This window comes from Choloepus didactylus, chromosome 1 (assembly GCF_015220235.1).
Source record: "Choloepus didactylus isolate mChoDid1 chromosome 1, mChoDid1.pri, whole genome shotgun sequence".
In the NCBI taxonomy this organism is placed as follows: Eukaryota; Metazoa; Chordata; class Mammalia; order Pilosa; family Megalonychidae; genus Choloepus; species Choloepus didactylus.
The window spans coordinates 88,862,754-88,885,183 of record NC_051307.1 but is presented as its reverse complement, the minus strand read 5'-3'; the positions used below and the strand labels follow the sequence as shown (position 1 = coordinate 88,885,183).

Below are 22,430 nucleotides of genomic sequence, written 5' to 3'. Positions count from 1 at the left end.
ATAGTTACCATTTGACCCAGAAATTCCTATTCCCAGGAAAAATGAAAACATATGTCCATGCAAAAACTTATACAATGAATGTTCATAGCAGCATATTCATAATAACCAAAGAGTAGAAATAACCCAAATGCCCATAAAGGGATGATGAATGGATAAATAAAATGGAATTCAACTGAATACTCTTTGGCCACACACACACACACACACACACACACACACACACACACACAAGAAATGAAATTGTGATACATGCTGCAACATAGATGAACCTTGGAATCATTATGCTAAGTGAAAGAAGCCAATCACAAAAGACCATATACTTTATTATCCCATTTATATGAAACATATATTAGAGGCAAATATATAAAGACAGAAGGTAGATAAGTGGTTTCTCAGGGCTGGAGAAAGGGGCTGCAGTGGGGATTGGGGGATGGTAGCCAAAAGGTTTCTTTTTGAGGTGATGAAAAATGTTCAAAAATTGATTGTGGTGATGATTGCATAATTCTGAATATACCAAAACAGTTGAATTGTACACTTTGAATGGGTGAATTGTGTGGTGTGTGAATTACATATCTCAATAAAGCTGTTAAGAAATTAAAAGGTATGAGAAGGTATTTTTAAAAATCCAAGTATGTCTTTATTGGTGGACCTGACATTCAGCAGCAGGAAGGGACCTTGATAACTAGGTAACCTCTAGGACAGTTGGTATCCAGAGTTTAGTCATGACACATGGCAAGTCCAGCCTCAGATGTGGCAGGGAGAAAAGGGATAGGCAGAAGGAAAGAGGCAGCCATGCAAAAATTTTATCTGGAAAAGGAAGCACCTTCCAATCTTTGTGGCAGGAAATTCCATGCCCACAATTTATTAGTGGGAGCTCCTCTAAAGCAGGCACTTATACCTCTCTAGGTCCGCAGTGATTTTTTCTTTTCTTTTTTTTTTTGAGAAGAAAAAAAGATTTATATATGCTGGTGGGAGTCAGGGGACGCGTTTCCACATCTGCCTCCCTGAAGTGTTTCTTCAATTGGTTTTTATACCCAGGTTCAGAGACAAAGAGAGATAATCACTTAATTAACAGGCAAAAAGAGTGATAGACAAAAGGCTTATCTGTATCTGGGAGATCTGGGGCAATCTCCCAGTGATTTTTTAATTGGCTAAACCCATTAAAGACCAAGAGAGTTAATTATTTTAGCTAACATGTAACAGGTTTGGAGAACTTCAGTAATTTAGTTATATGCTGTTTTTTTCAGGAACTAGGTGACACCTGTGAAAGGTGCAAACTTATATTTACATACTGTTTGAGACTTTACATCTTCCTCTTTTGTGAGACCAAAGGTCTTCACCCCCGCCCACTTCCTGTTCTAAGATTACATTTAAAAGCTGCTTTAGGTTACATTCCAAGATTAATTTACAATTTCCTCTTGCTTACAATTTTAAGATTAGATTTAAAAAGTCACTGTTACTATTTCCCCCTTAAACAATATTCATTTCCAATCTTGGAAACTGGGCTGTTGTTGTTCTGGCTGCTTCCTGCTGACCATTGGGGCAAAATAATTAAGGGGTCATCTGGTGAAATCTCTGATTCATAACTTGTAGGTCTTGTAGGTATTGTTGATTTCCTTCAGGGGTCCTCAGCGATTTTAAGGGGCCCTGGATTTTAGTTGCTGTTCAAACTATGTCTTTCGAGCAGTAAGTTCGTAGAGTAGACATGACGTCTCTAGGTTTCCAGCACTGCTAGGTGGGCTAGTGATGCTCATTATGAGGTTTTCACCAGTTTGAGGAGGAATGAGAAAAATAAGATAAATGTAGTGTCTGTTTGTATTAGTTGAAAGAACAAGTAGACAGAATATTAATAAAGATTTGAATAGTACTATCAACCAACTTGACCTCAGTGACATTTATAGAACACTCAACCCAGCAACAGCAGAATATACATATTTCCCAAGAGTACACAGAATATTCACCAAGATAAATCACATCCTGGGTCATAAGACAAGTTTCAATAAATTTGAAAATATTTGAATCATATAAAGTATGCTCTTTGAACCTAAGGGAATTTAAATTAGAAATTAATAACAGAAAGATATTTAGAAAATCTCCAGAGACTTGGAAACTAAGTAACACTCTTCTAAATAACCTATAGGTAGAAGAAGAAATGAAAAGGAAAGTTAGAAAATATTTTAAACTGAATGAAAATGGAAACACAGCATATCAAAATTTGTAGGATGCAGCTAAAGCAGTATTTAGAAGGAAATTTATAGCACTAATGCCTATATTAGAAAAGAAGAAAGGTCTCAAATAAAAGACCTCAGTTTCCAAGTTAAGAAACTAGAAAGAGAAGAGAAAAACTCAAAGAAAGTGGAAAAAGGGAAACAATAAAGATCAGAACATAAATCGATGAAAAAGAAAACAAAAATAATAGAGAAAATCACTAAAACTAAAAACTGATTCTTTGGGAAGCTCAATAAAGTTGATGGAACTCTAGCCAACTCTAGACAACTTAGATGATGTGGACAAAGTCTTGAAAGACAAAAACTACCAAAGCTGACTTACAGATAAATGGAATAGCCCTATATTAAAGAAATTGAATTTGTAGTTCAAAGTGGTCCAAAAAACAAAACTGGTCCCAGGTAGCCTCAATTCTGCCAAGCATTTAAGAAAGAATTCTTACCAATTCTACACAAACTCTTCTAGAAAACTGAAGAGTAGGCAATACTTCTAAATTTATTCTACAATGTCAGACTTACTCAGAACAAAACCAGACAAAGATACCACAAGAAAATAAAACTACAGGCCAATATCCCTCTATGAACATAAAAGCAAAAATTCTTAATCAAATTTTAGTAAATAAAATCCATCCATATACAAAAAGAAAAATAAATCATACCCTGTGAAGTTTATCCCAGGAATTCAAAGTTGTTTTAACATTTGACTACATTAGCAGACAACAAAAGAGAAAGCATATGATCATTTCAATGATAACAGAAAAAGCATTTGATAAACTCCAACCTCTATTCCTGATAAAATTCTCAGCAATCTAGGGATGGAAGAGAACTTCCTTAACCTAATTAAGGCAACTATGAAAAAACTCCAGTTAACATCATATTTAATGGTGAAAGACAAATGCTTTCCTTCTAAGATCAGGGTCAAGACAAGAATGTCCTCACTCACTACACCTATTCAACATTCTTCTGGAAGTTCTAGCCAGCGCAGTCAGGTTGAATCAAGCTAATTCATAGAAAATAGGAAGATCTAAGTTCTATACTCAAAAAAAACCCAACAAGCAAACAAACGAACAAAGAGAACTTTCAGATAAAGTCAAAAAGCTTAGGATTCACTTTTTGAAAGACTTATCACTAAGAACCATAAAAATTAAAGCTTTTATATAATTGGTTGGAACTTAACTCTATATATTAAAAACGAAACACTAAAAATTGTACCATGGGCCCACAGGCCAACACAGTTTCTCCCTCTGAGGTATAACTATAACCTACATTCTCATGTTCTGATTAAAAAAGAAAAAAAAAATACCTTCTAGATTTAAGCAAACAAAAGGGGGAAATGATAGCAGAATTTGTTTTAAGATGGGCTAAAAGATTTTATTTAAGAGTGGTAGGGAAGACATTGGAGAAGCATTATAGTTTTCATAGGATAAAATGTTAACTTTTTCTTTATAAAGGAATATCCCTCTATGAATTTTCTGGAGAAATATGTCCTCTGTGATCTTTTCAGAAAGCTGCAGCTAAATAGATTTTGCATGTCATGATTTTGGTTGTGGAAATACATTTAACCCTCAGTAAACATTAAAAACATGGAGCAAACTGACTATAAGAGTTCCACTACTTTCTTGAGGAAAAGGGAAGTTTGAATCATTGCAGTGCAATGACATTGGAATAATAGCCGGGAGTTCCCTGAAGAGAGGGGTAAGTCCAAACACCAACTGTTTCATATAAAATCGATGCCTGGATTACACCAGAAGATAAAGGGAGCACTAACATCTGAAATATAGATCTCAGTGTTTCTTATTATAGAGAAGAGCCAGAGTTATTTAATTAGCTATAATAAACTAATTTAAACTAATGGCAGGAAAGGACCTGCCTTTTTTTTTTTTTTTAAATAAAATATGGCCAAAACTTATTTTTCAAAATAAGTCATGCTCTTTTTTTCTTTTAGGCATATTCATTAATACAGAGTGCTTAAATAAATTGTTCCTGATAAAGATTCTTAGGAAGACTTCATCAATTAAAAAATTAAAAATAATTTAAAGTTAATGGCTTCTAGGTCTTCATGTCCCAATAATCCTGCTTATACTATTAAAAAATCCTTAGCTGTTTTTTTTTTTTTTACATTTACCTTATCAATAATGAGGTAAGTTTCAGCCCCCAAATAGGAAGTCAGCATTATTGTGGTTTTATTCTATGAGAGTTTTTTTGCCCACTTCTCTGTAACCATTCACTCTGTCTCCTACTTATTTGTATGTATCCTTGTAGTGTCCCACTTAACCCTTGTCCTCTTCCAGTATTTACCTTCATTTTACTCTCTTCCTTAATTTATTTGTTCATTTAACAAGTATTTATTAAGCAATCACTATGGTCCAAGAAGGTACTGTTTTGGTGACATGGGATCCAACAGTATTCAAGAATGATAAAGGGATGTTTGATATACTCTAACTTGGCCAGTTGTGTCCACTCTCACTTATTGGTACACTCTACTTTCTCTTTGTGTCTGTTTATGAACCTGGTTGTCAGGACAATTAGTTTCTTCTGGTGAACACCCAGACTTAAGGCTGTGGACCAGTGTCTGCACTCTGAAACCACAGATCTTACTCAGCAGCCTCTCAGAGGCCAGAGAACAAGTGTCCACAGGGACAAACTGGCCACATGGTTCTTTTAGAAGCTACCTTGGCCTCATCTGGGAACAGACCGTCTGGGACAGATGTGGGCTTTCTTACCGGCTAGATATATGACCTGAGCAAATCATTTTGGCCTCTCTGGGTCTCACTTGGCTCATCTATAAAAGAATACTACTCAGGACTAATATTTATTAAGCACTTACTATGTACAGGCACTGTTCTAAGAATGCTACTCATATTAACAAATGTCGATTTGATTATTCCCATTCTCCAGATAAGAAAACTGAGGCACAGGGATGCTAACTAATTACCCAAGGTCATAAAGATACGAGGTGGCGACTGGGATCGAAACCCAGTCAGTCTGGCTCTGGGGTCCAAACTCTTAACCATGACATTATACTATTTACTCAAGTGCAAGACTCAGAGTAGTCAGTCTTTGCCGCTGTCAATCTCTGGTTACAATGGGTTAACTAGTGTGGACTTTAGGTTGAGAAGATGTATATATTTTAGAAATGGGATAGTGGAAATAGGTAAAATGCTTGTGGCAATACAAGAGGTTATAATTGGAAAAGTGGTACAAACTGAATGACGTCCTGATCTCCATGCATGGCCTATACTTCCCCATTCCAGGGACTTTGCATTGTTTTTAAAAAATTTAATCAACTTTATTGAGGCATAGTTTATGTAGGATCAAATGTGCCCATTTTAGTTGAATAGTTCTGAGTTTTTGAAAAGTGTATATACCATGTAATCACTATGACCATCACCCCAAAATGTTCCCAAGTGCCTCTTCCCAGGCAATCCTCACCCCTACCCTAGCCTCAGTCAACCATTGATCTGCTTTTTGTTGTGAGAGATAAAAGTCATGCAAATGGAATCGTCTACTATGTACCCTTTTGTTTGCTCAGCATGTTTTTGACATTAATGTGTTATTGTGTGTATCTGCCTTTGCGTTTGATGTTTTCTTCAAGGAGTAGTCCTGCCTCACATCCACAAATCCTACCTATCCTTCAAGGTATGTTTCAAATGATACCTTTTATTTTCTGCCTTGCTTCAAGTCCTAACCTTCATAGTAGCATAGTATTTCATCCTCACAGTAGGTGTGCAAATAAAATCACATGAGCATGAAATATTTTCTAGTCAAAATTTGCACATTGTACATACAACTCAACAACAAAAAGACAGACAATCCAGTGAAATGGGCAAAAGACTTGAATAGACATTTCTCTGAAGAAGATGTACAACTGGCCAGTAAGTATGTGAAAAGACACTCAACATCATTAGACATTGGGAAAATGCAAAACAAAACTACAATGAGATACCATTTCACACCTATCAGAATGGCTACTATTTTAAAAAAAGGAAAATAAGTTTTGGAGAGGATGTGGAGCAATAGGAATACTCTTCATTGTTGGTGGGAATGTGAAATGTTGCAGCTGCTGTGGAAAATAGTTTGTTCTGCAGAAAGCTAAGTATAGAATTACCATATGACTTGGCAATCCCCCTTCTAGGTATATACTGCAAAAATTGAAAGCAGGGACTTGAACAGATATTTTCACACTGATGTTCATAGCAGCATTATTCACAATTGCCAAAAGGTGGACACAACTCAGTGTCCATTAATAGATGAATGGATAAACAAAATTTGGTATATACACACAGTGGGATATTATTTGGCTGTAAAAAGGAGTGAATTTCTGGTGCATGCTATGACATGGATGAACTTGGAAGACATCATGTTGAGTGAAATAAGCCAGAGACAGAAGGAGAAATATTGTATGATCTCACTGATATGAAATAATTAGAATACACAAATTCATAAAGTCAGAAATTAGAATACAGGTTACCCAGGGTTGGGGTAGGGGTAACGAATGGGGAGTTAATGCTTAACTGGTATGGAATTTCTGTTTGAGGTGATGAAAAAAAACCTGATAAAGGTTGGTGGTGAAGGTGGCACACCATTGTGAATATAATTAACACCACTGAATTGTTTATTTGAAAGTGGATAAAATGGAAAATACTAGGGTTATTAAAAAATTGCACCTTCTCCAATAATAGCCAATTATTTGTTTACTAAGTCATATCTCTAAACATCTTGAACATTTTCTTTTGGCAAGCTGCTACGCAAGTTTAGCATTTGAGTACCTTATTTTCTGCAGAATACCTTCCTTGCTTTTAATTCACATAACTGAGTGGATGTATAAACCATTTTATCCTTAAAAGTAAGCATGGGAATCTTTAAATTGATAATCATTGACTCGCGAGAAAAGAAGTGCAAGTTAAAAGACAATTTAGATATTCCCCTCCCCAAGAAAGCACTCTTTTGCTTTTAGAATTTTAAAAGAAGGAACTAATAGTTCCATAAAAAAAGAGAAAACAAAAATTTTCTTGAGATTATAATTCATTATAATATGCTTTCAATTTATTGTATTTGGGGGGTATTTGAAGAACAAATGAAAAGGAAGAGAAAGGAAAAAAGCTAATAGAAAGGAATATAGAACCTAATATATAGACACAAAGAGAACCTACAGGGTCACAAAGAAAAATAAACACTAAGAAAGACATATCTAGAAAGAGGGGCAAGTCCATATAACATGCACACACACAGATGGCGACATTCTCTTTTATGTGGTAATATTCCCATCTTATGGCTCTTTAGGGTATTTCCTCTAAAGAATTTTAAAGTCATACCGTGACTAATTATAAGCACAAATGGGAACCACTCCTTGGTGCACACTCTAATGACACATTGAATTAAGTCAAAGACCAAAGACTAGAAATCCCCCACTCTTGCCTAGGACTTCCAGCTTTTATAACACGTGACATCACTTAGCACAGAGGGACAATACAGTGCACAAAGCATCTGGGTCACACAGATAATGAGGAATACAGATAATGAGCCTATTGTTTCTTGCCCACATCCTGTGCTAAGAGCATAGAGAAGTTTCAGGACCAATTTTCACCTCTGGCCTCAGCCAAATTATTTTATCTCCCCTCCATGTCCACTGGCTTTCACCCCAATTCAGTTGACCCCAACATCCAACAGTACCAGCAGCTTCTGGAAAGATCAACTCCATTTGACTTCTGTTATCACTAAGGCTCCGTCACCAGCATGGCTGCTTTTTCGCCTTACACCACATTTTCTATAACTATTTTTGAAATATCCAATATCAAATTCTTTTAAGAAGGGTGTTTTTCTGTGCCTTTGGTTTGCTTGTGTCCTAGCTTGGGCAAAAGTCAGTTGTGCAGATATTTGAAAAGGCAATTTGAATCAAAGGCTACATTTAGTGGCCTCATTTAGATATTGCCTTTTTGAGATAACCACTTTCTTTCTTGCCTGGATCAGTCCAACTCTGCTTCATTACATGGAGAACACTATCTAAGTTACAGACTTACCTGCCAAGCCTCAACTTTCTTGATGTCCGCACAGGAACCATTGGTGAAGAGTCCTCTCCCAGGTAAGCAGGTGTATATATCTTGCAGGGCATGAGCAATGGAGTAAACTGCCAGGTACACATTGTAGGATATCCGTAAATGTGTGTAATCCATGTAAGGGGTCTCGACGCTGCTGATGTTCTCATCCCCCGTACAGAGAGGGCGTAAGGCAGTGGAGCTGTTGCTGAACCTGTCACCACCTTCTTCGTGACCCCTCAGGAAGCTGTCCACTGGTAAGGGTCCTTTAGCACCTTCTTGGAGGTGGCAGTTAAATGTTTCTTCCCAAAACTCCTTGGCAAACCCATTGTGGACAGACTTCCTGGGATGTACTTTCTGCAGGAATTCTCGGAATCCTGGGATCTGCCCTGCCTTCAGAGCAAATCCAATGGTGCCTCCGACCACATGGAAGTACTCAGGCATGGCTATCAAGGAGGAGCTGGCCCAGGCCTCGCTGGCCAGCCAGATCCTGCCTGTGATGTTGCGTCGGACAATCTCCTTGATGAGGGGTTCCAGGTCTGGGCCGCTGGAGAAAACGACGATGACTTTGGCCGTGGAATTCTGGATCACCTCCACCACATACTGGATCTCTTTTTCATCAGAGTACTGGGAGATGAGTTCACTGAAGTCAATGCAGATGTCTCTTTCTTCAGCTTCTTCTCGGAACTTCTCAATGCCTGGCCGGCCATAGTCATCATCAGCTGCAATTGTACCCACCCAGTTCCAGCGGAAGTACTCAATGATGTCTGCCATGGCAGTGGCCTGGAGTTCATCGTTGGGGATGGTGCGGAGGAAAGACTTGAACTGATTCTTGTTGCTGAGGAGTCTGCTGGAGGAGGCATAGCTAACCTGGAAGGAACCAAGAACACAGACTGAATGAATGAGATGCCAGGTGAGCTCCAAGGCTGTTGTGGAGATGGCTTATTGAGCTTACATTAATCTAATTTATCAAACTTGCTGTCTGCTGCAAACAGGATGAAAAGGTGAGGACAATCAGAGTCTCTTCTGCTCCAGTGTGTGCACTCAAGCAACTGTCAGTTTAACAGGAAGGGTTCTAATTCCCAACATGATTTGGAGTGGGCAAGAGGCCCACCACATTGTGCACAAGTGTGTAGGTAAGAAAATGGGGAAGAGGCACTTACTCTAGGTGGGACTGTAAGGGGAGGCAGTATGCAAGGAGAAAAATTGCTAGACTTTAAAAGTAGAACAGGTGATGAATGCACAACTATAAGATGGTACTGTGAACAGTTGACTGTATACCACAGATGATTGTATGATATGTGAATATATCTCAAAAAAACTGAATTTAAAAAATAAAATAAAAAAACCTACTAAAAAATAGAAAAAAGAAGTAGAACAAATCTGAGGTTGAATGTCAACTCTGTCACTTACGAGAGAATTGCCCTTGAATAATCTGCCCAACCACTATATGCCTCATTTTCTTATCTGTATTATAAAATGGGTGTTCAACAGCAGTTGTTATCTATCATAAAGTGTGCGAAGGATTTCCAAATTCCTAGGGAACACACTGATAGATGTCCAAACATATAAACTCTTTTAGATTTTTCTTCACAGTGTTACCTTCAAAAATGGATCTGGCCATAAAATCAACCCAAGGACAGTGGGATCTGTGTCTCCTTTCAAGGAGAAAATTGATACATTGTTCCATAGTTTCTTACCTTCTCTATGCTGCCTCATTGGTCATAATATATCCATATACTCTGGATCTGCTTTTGAGCCCAGACTCTGATCTGAGCATTTTGGTTTCCCCTTTACCATGTCCATAAATCATCCCTGGGAGGAATTAGGTTCCCCATGGGTTATGAACCTAAGCTCTTCAGAGGAGTCCCAGGAGTTTCCTTTTCCTATTCTACCTAATTTCTCTTCCCACTCTCCATCTACTCCCCCTCCTCCCAACTGCCCCTCACCTCCCCTAGTGCTTTAGATAAAAGTAACCTCAATTGCAGTCATTTTTGAGAAATGTTTATCATTTAAACTCAATTAGCCACTTGAGCCCATTAGGCTCAATTCCCATGTACCTCAATAACAATGAAGTACGTCATTAAATATCAGAAAAACATCCTTTCCTCTCCTGGTTTTTCAGTGAGTTCAGTCACCACCCAGCACTGCTCTTGCCTCTGCCTCATTTCAGGTGATGGCTGAGCCCACTTGAGAGGCTTTTGTGTGGATCTCCAAAACCTTCTAGAGGCTGAACAGGAACCCTGGAGAAGCTGCCTTGGTTGGCTTCCACTTTCTAAGACTTGGCTGGTTCTGTATCTGAGCATGGGCATGGACCACTCTTCCCACAGGGAAGAAAACCTTCCCTTTGATAGTAAGAGACTGTTGCTTGAAGAAGTATACACACATACCATGTAAAGCTTTAGTTAGTACAGAGTTTCTCAACTTTTTTCACATCATGGCAAATATGGAAAATGGGGTAAAATGGAAGGGACTGACCAATTCTAGTAGGGTGTGTTATGACCTCTCTGCCTCCACCGAGCCACCCAAAGTTTGAGGGGATCAGGGTCTTGACAGGTTGTGTCTCATTTGCAGTGCTCCACCGAGTTTTGTTTCACCAATTAGGAATTTCCAAGTTATTGGACAATTTCTTCTGAAGAACCAAAGTCAAAACATTTTTGTGCTAAATGGAATTCCTTCTAGGTAATGGAAGGGCTTAATATCTCTTGCTTCCAGTTTTATAGAGAGATTTTGAACTTCTCATACAAACGGGTTGAAGAAATTTGGGGGAATGGACTGCAATACCTTTATAATAATTCTCATCATTTGAAACAATTAATTTTCTATGTACAGTTTTTTAAAATGAATTTTTCATAGGTTTCCCCTTATCAATAAACAGTTTCTACATTAAACACAAAAAGGCATTGGTCAATGAAAACAAATGGGTCAATTTTGCTAAGGGCAAGCATGACTTCTCACAAGAGCTCTGATTTTGGAAGCTATACTGTAAAATTGACAAATTTTTCTTTTTACCAGAATGAGAATAAGCACTTTCTTGTTCTATCATGGAGTAGGTGGTCAAATGAAGTAATTGGTTTAGATGTTATAGTTTGTAGAGAGCTCTGCTTGCAGACCCAAACTGTAGGCTTCTGAATTAGGTTTTAGCAAATGCAAGTCCTACCTGGGCATTTTGTAAATCCATCTTCTATCACTTGCTCCCTCATCTTCTTTTGAAAAATGGATCAAAAAGGAATAAAAATTAAAAATAAAAATTTCCCTCATGGACATTCTCTTAAAGAGTGCATTTATAACATTTGTCTGTTTTTTTAAAAAGCAAATAAACTAGAAAAATGTGACAAATACCATGGTGCCCCCCCCAAAGAAAACCCTTAAAAACACACAAAAATTTTTTAACGTAAGTGGGGACAATGTCATGAATGATTCAGAAAACTGTTTTAACCACTTGTTCTAGGTGGTGTGCTTATTCCATCCACAAGGTGGCGTGACTGGCATAAGAAACACCCCTGAGCCTCTGACCCCACCCTGCAGAGCAGAGGTTCCCAATCGTGGCTGTAATCACCTAGGGAGCTATTAAAACTTCAGATACCCAGGCTGCATCTCAGATCAATTAAACCAGAATTTCTGTGGTGCAACCCAGGCATCAGTATTTTTGAAGCCCCTGGAGTGATTCCAACCAGCAGCCATGACAGAGAACCAGTACTAAAGATAAACTTAAATCGACTTGATTGATAATTGTAGGCACCTTCTTAGCACAAAGAATTAAAACCCTCCCCTTCATGTTCTTTTTTTCCTTGATGACAATTACATTTTGTGCCTGTTGGCCATTAGGTAACAACTTACTTTAACTGTGTATTTAAAATAATACTGCATGATATGCCAAATTTAAAAGATGCATATTTGCATCTTGTCCTACATAGTTACTAATGTGAGCTTTGTCAGATCAGGGTGGCACAAAAGTTACAGAGCAAGGGCTTCCCCATGGGAAGCACCTTTAATTCCCTGAAGTAAGGATTCGGGAAATGATGACAAGATGTTCTTGGTTGTCATGGGTATATAAATGGATAATAGCTAAGACCAATGAAACAGAGACCTCTTGACATAAAATGTGAATTCATCAAATGTACTCCTATGACTTTTAAATATTAAACATTGAAAAAAGATTTCAAAGGTGCTTCTAAATTTAATTTAAAATTTGATTCAAGGGATATATCACAATTGAGCTGATCCCCCATTCATGAACATTTAGGTTGTTTCCAATTTTTCACTATTATAAAATGATGTCATACATCCATAAATAATAACATGAGAAAAGGTTTGCTCTGTAGTGTTCGGGGGGTGGGGTGGAAATCAGGTTGTTAAATGGGATGTAGAGTTTGTGGTCTTTTTGTTTTGGTGAAAATAATATGCAACTTTGAACAAATGTTTATTATGAAAGCACTTATTTCGGTATACTACTAAAAACTGAAAATGTAACCATTTTCCCACCAAGGCTGAGTTCCCACAGGGTGAAGATTGCCTATTCATATATGCTTAATAAGCATTTGTTGAATGAAGTAGAATATTCTCCATTTCTAGAATGTGCAAGACAATGATTTATTAAGTTCCTGTTTTGTGAGAAAATAGGCTTTGCTTCCCTCTGAGATATATTTTCAACCAGATGTGCAGAGGCTGAGTTTTTTAAGGAAATAGGATTAGAGACAGATATTTTGGGTTTGAAAGGTGGGATTTACATTATGTGGTCTCATTCCTTTTAGTAAAAGCAGAAGAAAAGTCGTTTACTAAAGGACTGGTGTAGGAAATAAACAGCTGAACACTTTCAAAAAGAAGACAAAGTTTAATAAAAGCCACATTTAAAAGAGTTTTGGAATAGTAGTGAAGGTCTAGTTGACATTGACAACATTGGGCTGAGTTTATATGACAATAAAGCCAATTTTTAAGAAGTTAAAACAATCATTGGTGAGTTTACTCATTTATTTGTGGTATAGGCTTTGTATCTGCTTGCTAAATGAATAAATAAATACATGTTAGTTAAAAAAAAATCGGTTGTGTGTTGTAAGCAATCAAGCCCATAAAATACCAACAACTGCTTTTGATGAATTAAACCTGTGTCTTTAAATAAAATAATCCAATAAAATGTTATTCAGTGATAAAAGGAAATGAGCTATCAAGCCATGAGAAAATGGATGAATCTTAAATACATATTGCTAAGTGAAAGAAGCCAGCTTGCAAAAGCTACCTAGTATATGATTACAGTTTTATGACATTTGGGAAGAGGAAAAACTACAGAGAGAGTAAGCAGGTTCCCAGGAACCTGGGGGAGGGAAAGATTGGATAGGTGAAGCTCGGCAGCTTTTTTAGGGTGGTGAAATTATTCTGTATGATACACTAATGTGAATAAAAGGCATTAAGCATTTTTCAAAACCCACAGAGCTCTACATCACATATAGTAAACTTTAATGAGTGTAAATTTTTAAAGAATCATTTAGGAAGTTGGAGGGTGGTGCTGTCCCAGAATGCAATGTGGAATGTGATAAAAGAAACTAAATATTTGGAACAACCTCACTGAAATGGTGGGGGTGGCGGGGCACAGAAAGGTGTTGACCTAAGTAACTTTGGAAATGAGTCTATAAGACTAAATGCAAAAGGAATTTAAAAAATTACACACAATAACTGTACTTTCTAGTTGAAACAGTTGTTTCCCACAGGGGTATGGGTTCCACTATCATTCATACTGGAATTGAACAATTAAGTAAAGGGGTGACAGATGATGGGAGTCAAGTGACTTGCTTTCAAAGAGTACAGTATGGAAAAGGAGAAAAAACAAGAGTAACTTTGCAGTAGAGAAACCTGACAAACACCCCCTCAAGCCAGGCAACTAGGTCAACATCAACAGTGATGTCATTTGACAGTATGTGATCAGAATGGCACTTTCCCTCTTCAAACTGAGGCACATTCTACAAACTACCTGATCAGTACTCCTCAAAACTGTCAAGGTCATCAAAAACAAGGAAAGTCTGAGAAATTGTCACAACCAAGAGAGGAGCCTAAGGAGATATGATGATTAAATGCTATGTGGTATCCTGGGTGGGATCAGAACAGAAAAAGGACATTAGGGAAAACTGAGGAAATCTGAATGACTAAAATATGAACTTCAGTTAATAATAAGAATATATCAATATTTGTTCATTAAATTGTGACAAAAATCATTCTAAAGTATGATGTTAATAGGGGAAACTGGATGCAGGTATATGGGAACTGTCAGAATCTTTGCAATAATTCTGTAAATCTAAAACTGTCCTAAAATGAAAATTTTACTTACAAGTCCAATCAAATTGATTTGGTTACATAGACAAATTAAGGGGTTGCAAAAGTGAATTAGGTAAAAATAATAATTAGTTGTGTGACTTATATAACTTTATAGCTTCAGCTATGTGGTATCACAAGACCTTCAGAACTACTCATGTTGTACTTGGCTTGAAAATCCCAAACGGTCATGATTCAGTGCACTGATGAAACCCCATTCCTGAAGCAGTCTTTTGAGCCACTATAAAGCCAGACATTGAAAAATATCCAAAAGCACAGACACTGGGCCTGGTGCCCACCCAGGCTAGTTCTCCTGACCCCTCTCCACACGGTCCCATCTAAGCAGGTATGGGTACCTGGGGAATGTAGAAGAGCCCCAGCAGGTTTGCCACCGCCGTGGAGACGCCTGAGCCCGTGGCACCCACCACGGCGATGGTAGAGGGAATATGCTCCGAGCAGTTGCAGAACTCATCAAGGTTCAAAGAATCAATTTTGTTCTGTGCAACAAAACTCAGGGTGGCCTCCAGGGCCTTAGAAACAGTGTTGCAAGTGTCAAATATCCTGTATCCCAGCGTCATGTTCGGAAGAAGGGCTGGGCTGCTGTTTATCTCCTCAATGGCAAATATCATGGCTTGTAACCAGCGAAACCCACGGAAGTTATACCTGGAAGAAAGAAGAAATTGAAGAAAACGGTGGGCAATACTTTAGAGTAAGGGAAGGGCAGAGCTGGGGGTGAACCATGGCTCAATTACTCCTTGGTTTCATGACGTTGTGCTCCTTGGGCCTCAAAGTGCTCTCGGTAGAGTGGGGATAACACCCATCTTACAGGGCGGCTGTGAGGAAGACGACATGAGGTGATTACATCCAGTTCTCAGCATGGAGCCTCACGTAGAAGTAGGGAGCAATAACACCGAAGGCTGTTACTAGTACAATACAATCAGTAATTTATATTTGCCTCATCCAGTAACGAATTTGAAGTAGCTGATGTGAGGTACGTGAATTAAAGAAAAAAAAAAAGGACCAGGGGAATTATAAATTCCATTAGGATTTCAATATGTGGGAGCCTAAAAACAACCTCAGATTTTCAGAATCACAAATTTAGATAACATGCCTGGAGGTCAATGGGGATGGGTAGATGAGTAACTTCCTTTTAACCTCCTTTTTTTAAACAAACAAACAAAAAAACAAATATGCATAGGAAAGCTACATACAAACCCAGTTGTTTTTGGGTGGTGGAATGATGAGTTTTAAAATTGTGTGCTTTCAGCTTATTTACACTTTCTATTTTTTAAGAATGAACATGCATTGGTTTTCAAAGAAGAAAAAATTTTTACAAAAATCAAGCAAATAAGCAAAGAGTAATGAGTCAGTGACATAGTTCTCACTAGCTGGGACTTGGCTCCGAGTGAGGGCTCAATATATGTGTATCATTAGTGTGTCAGTAGCCAAAGGAGAAAACATAACTCATTAGATTCTCCCTTTATATTGTAGGATTTCTTTCTTGGACTCAATGCCAGGAGGTGAGAAATGCAATCTGTTATACTCCGTTGTATCATTCAGGTTCTTAGTGGTCCTATTCTAACTTTTAGAATGACAATTCCCCTTAGTCATCTTCTTCAGTATTTCTTTTTGTTTACTTGTTTGTTTTAAACCTGCAAAGTTATTAAGAGATAACACAGAATTTTGCTTTATATCATCTACACTACTAAAGTTATCATTTTTCAAATATAATTTTAAAAAATATATTATTTCAGAGCAAGCTTCTTGCTTGATCTTAGGTATATGTGGCATGTCCACAATGCTGTCCAGAGGGGTACACAAAGAGGATATTTGTCCATATGGTTTATGTGGAGGATATAATCAGCATCAGTGAAATTCTGCACTTAGTTTTTCTGCATTCATAAGAAAAAGTATCAAAAGGTTATATAAGTTGCAAGCTCTCCTTAGAACAGGAACAGAAGTCCAGTTTTGTTGGAACAATCTTAGTTTTCATTTTCATTTTCCAGCTATCAGGAAGACTTCCCTTTGGGAAGTCCAGAGAGAAAGTCCGACTCCTTCTCAGATGATGGGTCAAGACTAGGGGTGCATTACTGTTTTCTAATGTCTTGGTCAAAGGAGGTGATATATCCCATGGTAGTCTGCAGAACTCAGATCCTACATGAAGGAGCCATGCCTGGTTCTGGATGCCATACTCTAAAGGAATCATGATAAATTAGGGAACATACAGATGGAGGGCAACCAGAATAGGGAGGGATCTAAAAATCATGCCATGGAAGAACTGTTGTGAAAACTGGGACTATTTGGCCTGAGAAGAAAAGATTTAAGGGGACATGTTAGTTTCTGTCAAATGGCTGAAGAGCTGTCCATCGAGACAGTTAGATGCATTCTTAGGCCTCTCCAGGAGATAAAGCTACAGTTTGCAGGGGGTGAATTTCAGCTCTCTAATGGGAATGGTTCCAAAATACTACAAATTGCATTTTTTTCTTTTGTCTTTTTTGAAATGCATTTTTAAATTGTGAACTTTAACATATATACATAACAGTGATAACTTTCAAGGTACGATTTAACAAGTAGTTAGAGAACAAACTTCAGAGAATGTTATGGGTCACAGTTCTACAACTTCAGCTATTTCTATTATTGTAAAATATAACATACATACAGAACATTGTTAACTTTTGATGTACAGCTCAACAAGCAGTTATACAGGTAATTTAAAAAATTGCAATGTGTTACAGTTCCCCAGTTTCAGTTCTTTCCTTATTATGCAATACAGGGTATATACAGAAAAGTGAAGACTTTCAAAGAACAATTCAATGAGTAGCTATAGAGCAAATTTCAAAGGATGTTATCGGTTACAGTTCCACCATGTCATTGACCTCCTTCTAGCTATTCCAACACCCCAGCATCTAAATATATATAGATATATATATATTTATATAAAGTTTCAATATTCATAGACCTTTGTTAAATCTTATCTTGCTTGTTACTACCCCTTCCTCTCACTTAATCTTTTCCTCCATCTTCAGGGTTGTCTAGACAGTGAGTACCCTAACGTGTTCATATTGAAAGGGGATGTTGACAGTATGGGGAATGGGGCTGCATCTGATTGTTGTTCTTAAAGAGGCTGTTGCCTCTGGGTTTTAGGACTTGTCTGGCATAGGAACCACTCTGGTGGATTTAAGTTTCTGAGAGATAAAACTTAGTGAGTGCATATTTTATAGAATCCAGATAGGGACCTAGGTATTTGGGGGCTACTATTGGTAAGGGCATGGCATACTGTGGCCATTTGGAATGTCCAGGTGGAGCCTGCATAAGAGAAACCTCCAGGATAGCCTCTTGACACTATTTGGGATCTCTCAGCCTTTATGAACTCAGCTTGCTACTTTTCAAATTGCATTTTGAAGGTGACCGAGTCATGCCAACTACTGAGGTTTCTTTCAACTCTAAAATCCTTTAAAACAAACAAACAAACAAACAGAGTGGAACAGCCAACACTTAGGTATCACGGAAGATCAATGGGGGATTTTACTACTCAGGTTCGCAAGACCTATATTAAATTTCCTTCTAGATACTCAGTCTTTCATAAGCTGTGCTGCCACCAGGTGAATGGTGATGACTTGGTTACCAAATCACAGGGCACATGCTTTAGCAGGCTGTGAATTTTCCCACTCAGCATCCTTGATATTTTATTTTGGAAAAAAAAAATTTTTTTAAAGGAAAACATAATAAGTGTCAACATGACCACCAATTGCCATATTTAAAAACAGAACCAAGTTTGAAAAAAGTATTATTTTGGGTTTCATACAGCTTTTCTCTAACTACCCAGAAGAGAAGAGACTTTCAGACTTGACTCCTTCCCTTACCTGATACATTCCACGGACTCTGGCCTTGATTTGAGGTCTTGATCTTTGGCTGCTACTCCAAAATGAATAGGAAAGAGTCCCCCAAGGATAATGTCCCCTTTCTTCTGGGCTCGCTGGTCAGGCCCATAGGCAGACGTGCACCAGACAGATGCCAAGAGGATCACACAGCAGCTATAAAAAGCCATGGTTCTGCTTTCTCTCCAGGGGAGGAGGAAAGAGTGCTGATGGTTTGGGGACCCCACGAACTTTCCCCCTCGGTGCAGTTCACTCCCTGTGGTGAGGGCACATGTTTACAGAGTGATTAACAACAGAATGGAAGCTGTGGTGTTTGAATTTCCATTTCTGCTTTCTCCACTGTGGACTAGTAAGGTGGGTGGTCCAGGAGATTTCAGAAGCCACATCACGTAGAGACCATCGATGATGCTTGCTAAAAGAAAAGAGAAACAAGATGAATCCAACTAAGCCTAAATCCCATCTTGTTGTGATGGCTGGAACAGAGGTGGCTCAGAATTTCCATTTTCAGGGTCTTAGGGATAGCGGCTTGGAAAGGCATGGCATAGAGAAAATTTCAACTGCCTGTGTCTGAGAAGGACTATGTTCAGTGAAGAGAGGCCACATTTTAAAGGGGCATTGATAAGCAAAGGCCTCCAATGCTGTTGCCACTAGATTTTAATTAATTCATTCTTCTGCTTAGATAATACATACAGTTGGCTAATAGTGGCAGTTCTTTACATTATAATAATTTTGATTTTAGTTCATCCAGAATATCTATTCTATATAAAATATAGAATGAGTCATACTTAGACTTAAAGTTGACTTTAAACCAAGCAAACATGTCAGAAAAGGAATCTTATTCTTTATTTAAATAAATAGAATGTGGTACCCACCACCCACCCCACCCTGTTTCTGTGCCTCCTCATCATCACAGGTCCCTGGTTCCAGTGTGTAACAGACATCCTATAAGCTTTTAAGAATCCTTCTTGTCAAGGATTCAGATAAATAATGGGTCAGATTACGTTCTACAAAGCTCAAGAGCTGGGATCTGGGGAAAAGCCTTTCCACTAACCTAATTAGTCTAGTAGGAGCTCTCTGATCGTTCTACTCTACACCCCCTCACTGGATGATCTCACCCACCTGATGGGTCAATTACCAATTACGTGTTGATGTTGGCTAAATGTACAGCCTCTCCTGAGTTTCAAGACTAAGCACTGAGCCGACAACTGGACATCTCCATTTGGATGTTCCAGAGGTGCTTCCAACTTAGGCCTTAAACTCATCTCTCTCCCAGACTTTTTCCTCTTTTGCTGTTTTCTTTCCCCACAAATGGCATTTCACCCCCAAAGACACAAAATATGGAGTCATCCTTGCCTTCTCCCTTCTCTCATCATTGATCTTCATATTCAAGCAATCACCAAGTCCTACAGATTCTATTTCCTAAATCTCTCTGGAATCCATCCACTCCTCTCCCTTTCCAAGGCCATCTTAATCCACCATCATATCTGGCCTGGATTTCTGCAATAATTTCCTAACTGGCCTTTCCATCTCCAGTTTTGCCCTTTTGCAATCAACCTTTCTAAATCTTTGAACACAGTAAAACAAGTGGTTTGGCACACAAGCTCTGGAGTTAAGCCTAGATTTGAATTATTGTTCCACTACTTCCTAACTTTGACTTCAAAAAAGTCACTTAGCCTCTCTGGTCTTAATAAAATAATGCATGGAGAACCATTAGCACAGTGCCACCAGTAATCTAACAGAAAATAGTGGCTGTGATGAATATCTTTCCAGCCTCACTCTTGCTAGTCTTCCCTTTGAATCCCACATTTCAGCCATACTGAACTTCCTTCAGGTCCTCAAGTACAACATGCTTTTTTAAACTCCCAGACCTCACACATGCACACATCCTGTTACCCCTCCTTGGTCCCTCTGGCCTAAACTTTGCCTGGATAACATCTATTTATCAATAGTTCAACTTTCAGATGTCCCCAAAAGTAGGGGGTGGGGGTGGGCTGAGCATGGCTTGGCAAGTGGGGCTTTTGTGTGAATGAAGAAAAGAACTTCTAGGGGCCGACACAGCCTTGCACCAAGGGGCACAGTTTGGGAAGGAGAGCATGGGCTGGATTTCAGTCCCCAATCCCCCCTCAGTTGTGCAGCAGGCAACTTACCGAGTCTCTGGGGGCCTTCCCTAAACCCTCAGGCTAGGTAGTCCCTATATATTGCTGTAGTCTCTTAAATCTTGGATCTTGGACTTCCTCTCTTGAAGATTTCATCAAGTTTTATTATAGTTATATGCACAACTGATTCCAAAGCCTAAGCCATATCACAACCATTGTGATATGCTTGCTGCTCCGTGTCCTTTGGGAACCCCACCTCCTCCTCCAACAGCCATCCTGGGAGAGTGTGCTGGATGTTGTATGAAAGGTGTGCTCCAGCAGATGTCAGGTATTCATAACTGCCTTTAGAACCATTTCTGAGGATATTCACATAATGTCTGAACATCCATGAACATTGCAGTTTTCTGACACCAGTCCTGCTTTTAGATTTTTGGCTTCAAAATCCTTGGTCATATAGTCATAGTGGAAAAAAAAATTGCAACTTTATTTTCTGCAACTAAACTCAACTTTGCTCCCTAGCACTTAGCATCATGCCTGAAATAGTAATTGCTGAATAAATGATTTCAAATGAATGCATAAGAAAGAAAGTACTTGGAAGGAGAAAGAAACTAGTATTTATTGAACCAGGCGTTGTGTCAGGTCCATAAATACAACACTTTTGTAAAGAAGGTGAGACAAATTAATTCCCCTTTCTAGATGGGGGACTAGATTCTCTGTATATTTAACTTACTTAAGTGAGAAATTCTGGCCACTTGAAATAAGAACGCCTTCAGAACACAGAACTTTAAGGAGACCCATGTACTGAATTAGGAAAGCCATTATAACTGGCTAGGGTAAGTCACTAAGACCAGTTATTTTTTTCCTGTGAAAGATTAACTACTTGGAGAAATTTATTAACTTCATTAGTCTATTCAGCATAAAATTCATGGTGAGAAGTAATAGATTGAAGGAGAGATTTTGGGTCAATTTGCAGCAGTTAAAAGAGCAATCCACTCGTTTTAGACCCAGTACCAGGTTCTAATTTGTTTCCAAAGCCGAGAGTTTCCTAGAGCCTCCCTTTCCCTTCTGCCACCAATATTTCTCTCCTCTGTCTTCCTTTCCACTCCTCTTGCCAGTGCCTCCCACTTTCCCTGTTGCAAAAGCTTTCTTTTCTCTCTACTTCCTTCCTTCTTTCCCCAATACATCAACAACCATAGTAGTAGCAAGTGCGATCCTAGCATAGTGGCTTAACTGGAGCTTGTCTTTGAGACTACAGCTGGCCATAAATAGAATAAAAAAGATCTTGAATAATCACAACACTTCAGTTTTAGTGTAGGCAGCAAAGACTGACAATTGTACTCCCTCTCCACTCCATATCTGTACTTCTTTTATGCCACAGTAAAACAGTTTTAGGTGGACAAGTGGCTGTCCAAAATACAGACAACTTTCCCTAACTTCCTTTATGATTATGTTGTAGCCATATGCCTAAGATTTAGTCAATAGGTATAAGCTAAAAGTGCCTTGTGGAAGCTTCCAGGAACCTTGCTTAAGGGAGAGTTGGTGTTTGCTCTTTGCCCCTTCATCCTCCCCCTCCCCATCCCATTCTGCTTTGTGGAGGTGGATGACAGCTGGAGCTCTGGAGCCCAAGAAGTCTTGAACCAAGAGCATAAGAGCCATATCCTAGGAAATGATGGGGCCATGAGCTGAAGGTTTCAATGGAAAAGCACCTCAATATCAGACCATTTCTGGACTGTCATGTGACAGAGAAAAAAAAAACTTCTAGCTTGTTTAAATCACTGTTATATATTTATTATTAAGCATCTATATCTAACAGTATCAATCAATCTGAGAGTCACAAATCAATTCATTTGCTCTCTCCTTACTATAAGTTTTTTCCATCTAAATCATATATGA

The 22,430-nt window shown here is 38.4% G+C and overlaps 1 protein-coding gene across 1 annotated transcript in view; it reads right to left on the bottom strand.

Annotated features, from left to right (window-relative positions):
- CASR (calcium sensing receptor) overlaps nucleotides 1-22,430 on the bottom strand; it is an 82,045-nt gene that overhangs the window by 16,891 nt on the left and 42,724 nt on the right. The window contains exons 2-4 of the mRNA XM_037836723.1: nucleotides 18,427-18,853; nucleotides 14,920-15,226; nucleotides 8,246-9,130 (exon numbers count right to left, since the gene is read on the bottom strand). Coding sequence (XP_037692651.1) covers nucleotides 8,246-9,130; nucleotides 14,920-15,226; nucleotides 18,427-18,611 — 1,377 coding nt within the window. The 5' untranslated portion in view covers nucleotides 18,612-18,853. The remainder of the gene's footprint in view (nucleotides 1-8,245; nucleotides 9,131-14,919; nucleotides 15,227-18,426; nucleotides 18,854-22,430) is intronic.